Below are 6,000 nucleotides of genomic sequence, written 5' to 3'. Positions count from 1 at the left end.
GGCGTTGGGAACCAATCAAGTTACAGCCATGCACAAAACCTTTTTTTCCGAATACAGTACTTTGGGGGGAAAAAAAAACTTGATGCACTGAAGCCGCGCTAAACGAACCGCGATAGAGCGAGGGATCACTGTATATGATGAAGATATACATTTGAATGAATCTTTATGGAAATAATACAGCCCTAAATTTGTTCTTTTAGAATGTGTATTTGATTTCCGGGGCTCTACTGCAGCTACGTTTTGGTCGCGCGTGAAAAGACCGCAAGTGACTCTTGATGGCATTGGAGTTGGTGGATTTAGCAGAGGGTTTGCTTCTCGGACTTGCAGTCTTTCTGCCAAACCTTGGCTTTTTTACACACTCTACTTCCAGGCTTTTAGAACCATACCTATTTTCGGGGTCGTCGTCATCCCCAGCTGCCCAAGTGGGCCTGGCTCGATCCTCACCACCTGCAAAATAAAAAATTAGTAAGACACAATAACGAATGTGAGAGTGACTGCTTGTGTGTCCATGTGTCCGGCGATTGGCTCATGACTAGTCCAGGGCGTGCCCTGCCTCCCGCCCAAAGTCAGCGAGGATACGTTCCAGCACACCCACGAGCCGAGTGAGAATAAGTGGCGTTAGAAGAGGGACTGAGAGATGCATCCTGTAATTTGTTTTCAGCAACCTGAGCTAAAGCACTGCATAAAGGGTATGCTAATGTTAGCATCAATACTAGTTGTCTATCCTATAAACGTACAGACCCAGCAGTGGTATTTCTTACCCATATCATATCGTTTCAGCACAATTATATCCCTGACCAATTATGTACAAAGACTATCAAGTTTTGCCAATGATGAGTGGAACCGTGGAGTGGAAAAGGGGCACTACCATTGTCAGACTTACCAGACGATTGATGGAAAGCTGCTGGTCCCAGTAATGCCGCATCTTCTGTGATTTCTTTCATCTTATGATTGTCGGCAGAGTCATCGTCATGGTCGTCCTCGCTTGATGACGATGTGGTCTCCATTACTTCCTGGGGAGCATGAGTCTTGTGCTTTCTGGCCTCCGCTATAGCCTGCTGTCGAGTAAACCCTTCCGTGTCGCTCTTGACAAGTTGAGATTTGCCGGTAGACCTCAAGGTCTTCAGGTGCTGCATTGGAGTCGTCGGTTCTTGATGGTCACTGGAGGAAGCGGTCCCCCTTTCCCATCGAGTCTTAACGGCAACAGGCTCAGACTCGGGCGAACGGTCCAGCAGCATACGTTTGCGGCGAATCCTCTCTGGCGAAATCGGGGTGTTCTTGGTGAGCCAGAAGAGACGCTTCTTGCCCAATTTGCCAGACGCTAGACTGCCATCATTATCATTGTCGCTGTGGTGCTCATCGGAGCTTTGAATCATAGCTACTCGCTCAAGAAGCACCGCGGGTATTTCATCTGAGTCAGAGTCATCTCGGGTCTGGCTTGGACTTTGTTCTTCCGAGAATTGGGCGGCCGTTGAACTCTGCCGTGCCTCGGGGTCCGACTCGCTCTCGCTGTCTGCTGTGGAGAGAGACTGTTTACCCTTGACATCGCTGGGACGACGCAATGGTGTCGTCTTCACACGGGGAGACCTCCGACTGCCGCGCTCCTCTTCGAGGTGGAGTGACGTGCTCGGGTGGTCAACGCTTATTTTACTCTCAGCAACAACCATTTCTTCATTTCCGTGCGCATCTTTTCCATGAAACATCTCTTCCGCTGTGTCTTTCGGAAGAAGCTGTGCATCTGAGCAGGGCTCCGGTGTCACAGGCATTGGTGTAAGTTTGACAACTAGCTTTCTGGTCATGTTGAGACTACTTTGAGGAAATTGTGGGTCCACTGTCTGCAGAGTCTGTCCAGCATTGGGTAAAGGCGAGTTCACGCCTTCACTTGTGCTTACAACATCAGCGAGGACTCCCTTTTCCACATATTCATCTGACGGCTTCGGCAACGTATGTACGTTTAAATCGCTGGAGATCTTCGGGTCCGCTTCGATGGTAGGTTGGGGCACAAAGTCATTGCTAAGTAACTCCTCCCAACAGCTGGAGACGTCCAAGTCGCTGAACTCTTCTTTAAGGCTTTCCTCGAGTGCCGCAAGTGACAATCGGATGGATTTCACCACTGTCAAATATGACTTCAAGTAGAGGCTTCGAACACCTTGTTTCGTCTTTGTCGCAGTATGAATGAAATAAATAAAGTTCGTGTTTACCTTGTTTGTAGAGTCCACTAAATGTTTGACCTTTGCAGTCATATCCTTGGAGACATTTAAAGTGTTGTAGTTGAACACAACACTACTATCCATGCCGTTGTGATCCCAGTTAGCAAAGGGAAGGATTTGCGGTTGAGGCAGCATGCCATAAAGCTCGGATTTCCCCGTCTCGGCTCGGTTTCTTTTGCGGTGCTGTTGCCACAGATCCTCCATGTTCTCCAGCACGCTGTCACAGGCCATCACCAGGCCAAAAAGGGGCTCAGGGTTACACACATAGCAGTACCATTTGCTCTCCAAGATACCAGAGAGTTCCTTTCGTCCCAAATTTCTCAGAATGCACTTCTTGCAAAAGGCATTGCTGCAGAAATCACAGCAGATGAGGTTGCCCCCTTCTGCGCACCAACTGCATAAGAGGGCAAAAAAGGGGACAGAGGGTAAATTTGAAACTTAACACCTAAAAATAAAAACTGCTTATTTTCCCGTTTGAATCTTACCGACACTGCTCATCCATCCCATCGCCATCTTTGCTGATGTCATCACTTGAGTAATATTTGTAGCATGACTGTCAAACCAAAACAGAGTGAAAAATGACAAAATATTGGACGAGAATAACCGAGCACCGGGGTTGTAAAAGGAAAATGCACTTGAATTCCATAAATCTGTCAAATCTGTTTATGTAAATATTTGATGATGAAAACTCATCCAAAAGACACAAGAGAATCCGTGCGGCCAAGCGGCTAACTCAAATTGCTTAGTAACATCAGGAATACTGACGCACAAGGTGAAATATGCAGAAATGCCCCCCCCCCTAAAAAAAAAAAAAAAAAACATAGAATATATTTCTGACTCACCTTGCAAATGAGTACTTTGAGAACTGGATGGCGAATAAGGGAGTCTCTCTGGAAGTGGTTAACCTGACGGCCACAGGCAGTGCAACTGACAATTTCCAAATGTTGGCCCCCTGTAGAACCCAACAATAATATTAGCTGCAAAGATGTGGTTTCATATGTGGTTGGCAGAAGAAAGAGCTTGTGTTGTTGTTGCGACATTTGTTGCAACTTTGTGTCCACCGGAACGTGACTGACCTCCTCGTCTCCTTGAAAATTCTTTCCGCAGCACGTTACTTTTCCGGCTGCGAAACTCCGGACCCCTGAAGTCATCTCTGCCATTATCGACTGGTTCAGGTCGGACAAGAACAGTGCCTGGACAAATCATGGCAATCAAGTCATTAAATTGTAACATTACAAAAGAAAGGACAAAACGTTTACATTTGTCTAACTGAATTTCCTCAGCACCGATGAGATAGACGGTGTTGTTGGATTTTACAGGGAGAACTGATAACAAACTGTATTGAATTGAAAACTTGTACAGAATAGTGTTTCAAAGTAATGTGGAAATAGATGCACCTTTAGGAAGGCAAGTGACATCTGGGTGGCCATTTGCACTGAAGGGGAAATCTACATTGTCGCTGTCGTTTGAGTCTGCAGATTCGTCCAAGCCAGAATGCTTTGTAACAACAGAAGGTTTTCTGAAATATTGAGGAAGCAGTTAACACCGAAAGCCAGTTTCTCTTCCATTTTGGTCATGTGCTGAGCATTTCGCATGTAGTTCTTCTCAACCTACCTTCTAGAGAGTTTTGTCTCCACAAGCGCCTACAAAAAAGCAAAGTGACACTTTTAAACTGCTGTGCAACAGTTTCGATACTAGCATGCTGATTGCAATAATAGTGGCCAGTAATTAGACAAATTCATTAATTTCACTCTATCAATCTAACCTATTCTATGCCCTCAGTTTGTCCATGAATATGTTGAGCACCACTTAGTGCTTGATTTGTTTAAGGGGGACATATTATGGAAATTTGACTTTTATATTGTTGGCATACAAAACCTTTGGTCTCTGGAGTGACTTCCCAACCATCAAATGTGAAATTGAACAGCAATGTAAACTTTTTAATCGGTGCCTTGTTGCAAAACTGAGTCAATTAGCAGTTTCTATGCCTATAACTTGCCCGCTATCATGGGTTAAGATCTGCCATTTTGAAATTTGTGTTTGGTGATGTATTTGCTGCATGCAGCACATTTACTGATCTGCACAAGAGGGATACGGCAGGAATTAGGTATTCTCATAAGATTCTGGAATGTTTGTGAAAAAGTTGATGACCCTAGTTGTCATTGTAACAAAAGTTGAACTCTGCATCGTATAAGTGGGCAGGTGGAGCAGTGGCTCACTTAGATCCACAAATCCCCCCTCCCCCCCAACAACAAATTATTTTTACTTGCGTCAAGAATGGATGGTGAATTGTAAATTGGCAAATTTCACCTTTCTGTATTTTGACCTTTTATTAGGACACCTGGGAACTGGTTATGCTTTAAAAAAAGGAGTTTTATATCTCCTTGGATACAATGGATGTGATTTCCCTGAACTGTTACCACTGCATGTTCCATTACCTCCATCATAGAGGCTGCTGAGTTTTCCACTGAACCATTCCTGATAGTTACATCTGCAAATGTAACATAAAATGTCAACAAGCATTCCAACCAATGTTACACAATATCAAAGGATGAATGGGTTGTGATTTCACCATCAGAGTCAGCTGATCCGTTGCTATCCTCATGCATAGAATGGGCCAGGTATTCGTGTAGCTTGTTGACCAATACATTCAGTTTGCTTGTTGTAGTACTGCACCCAAAAGATATGTGTTATACTGCCATCTGTTTGAATACTAAACACTCAAATATCTAGTCGTCAATAACAATATTAATGATCCAAAAAGAAAGAGGGTTGTACAGTAATTAAACTACAACCTAGGAGATAAAGATTTATAATCAGCAACGTGAGAAAGTAACACAGTTTGGTTGGGTCAAGAAGTTTCTGATTTATTAAACTACAACCTAGGATATAGATTTATAATCAGCAACGTGAGAAAGTAACACAGTTTGGTTGGGTCAAGAAGTTTCTGATTTATTAAACTACAACCTAGGATATAGATTTATAATCAGCAACGTGAGAAAGTAACACAGTTTGGTTGGGTCAAGAAGTTTCTGATTTATTAAACTACAACCTAGGATATAGATTTATAATCAGCAACGTGAGAAAGTAACACAGTTTGGTTGGGTCAAGAAGTTTCTGATTTATTAAACTACAACCTAGGATATAGATTTATAATCAGCAACGTGAGAAAGTAACACAGTTTGGTTGGGTCAAGAAGTTTCTGATTGTGACCATTGTATACACGTTTAGAGAAATAAGAGAAATGCGACAATACCACAAACACCACTTCTAATAACAAAGTAGCAATAATATAAAACAAGAAGAAATGTTTTTTGCGCATATTTTAAAAGAGGCACTAACTGCGCCAGAATTATTCGAAAACTTAAAAGGTTTATAGCTTCGTTCTGGCTGCTACATTGTAGCGAAGCTAGCATATCGATAGTCGCCATTCTTGCTACGATCGTTCGACGCAGTGGTTTCCCCGATTTACCTCAACATCGCTGCAACATTTGGAGCATTGTGTTTTGTCCTCACCTCATCTTTTAAGCATATCAACAATGAAGAGGTGCGCTTATTTGGAGGGCAGAATCATATAACAATAAAAGCAAAGAGCCCCTTTTTTTTTTCTCTTTCGTTCCCGAATGACGACTTTGCTTGTTGAAGGTTTTACTACTTTATCGCCCCCTGTTGGCTCGGAATAGAAGTCATAGGGTTGTTGAAATTAAAATTGTAGATGGAGGAACTATTGTTAGTCGCTGATAGGTTAGTGGTACATTCGCCTGACTTGTGTGGGGGCGGCGTGGACTTT

At 43.3% G+C, this 6,000-nt stretch overlaps 1 protein-coding gene across 1 annotated transcript in view; it reads right to left on the bottom strand.

The window, feature by feature from the left end:
- LOC109512336 (transcriptional regulator ATRX-like) overlaps nucleotides 1–5,868 on the bottom strand; it is a 21,273-nt gene extending 15,405 nt beyond the window's left edge. The window contains exons 1-10 of the mRNA XM_019863958.1: nucleotides 5,683–5,868; nucleotides 4,783–4,880; nucleotides 4,649–4,701; nucleotides 3,825–3,853; nucleotides 3,608–3,729; nucleotides 3,287–3,403; nucleotides 3,053–3,162; nucleotides 2,696–2,763; nucleotides 884–2,604; nucleotides 387–447 (exon numbers count right to left, since the gene is read on the bottom strand). Coding sequence (XP_019719517.1) covers nucleotides 387–447; nucleotides 884–2,604; nucleotides 2,696–2,763; nucleotides 3,053–3,162; nucleotides 3,287–3,403; nucleotides 3,608–3,729; nucleotides 3,825–3,853; nucleotides 4,649–4,701; nucleotides 4,783–4,880; nucleotides 5,683–5,690 — 2,387 coding nt within the window. The 5' untranslated portion in view covers nucleotides 5,691–5,868. The remainder of the gene's footprint in view (nucleotides 1–386; nucleotides 448–883; nucleotides 2,605–2,695; nucleotides 2,764–3,052; nucleotides 3,163–3,286; nucleotides 3,404–3,607; nucleotides 3,730–3,824; nucleotides 3,854–4,648; nucleotides 4,702–4,782; nucleotides 4,881–5,682) is intronic.
- Nucleotides 5,869–6,000: the final 132 nt, after the last annotated feature.

The sequence above is a fragment of the Hippocampus comes genome, unplaced genomic scaffold (genome assembly GCF_001891065.2).
Source record: "Hippocampus comes isolate QL1 unplaced genomic scaffold, H_comes_QL1_v1.1 scaffold57, whole genome shotgun sequence".
NCBI lineage: Eukaryota > Metazoa > Chordata > Actinopteri > Syngnathiformes > Syngnathidae > Hippocampus > Hippocampus comes.
Note: the sequence above shows the minus strand (reverse complement) of the source record. Positions and strands in the feature narration are given on the sequence as shown.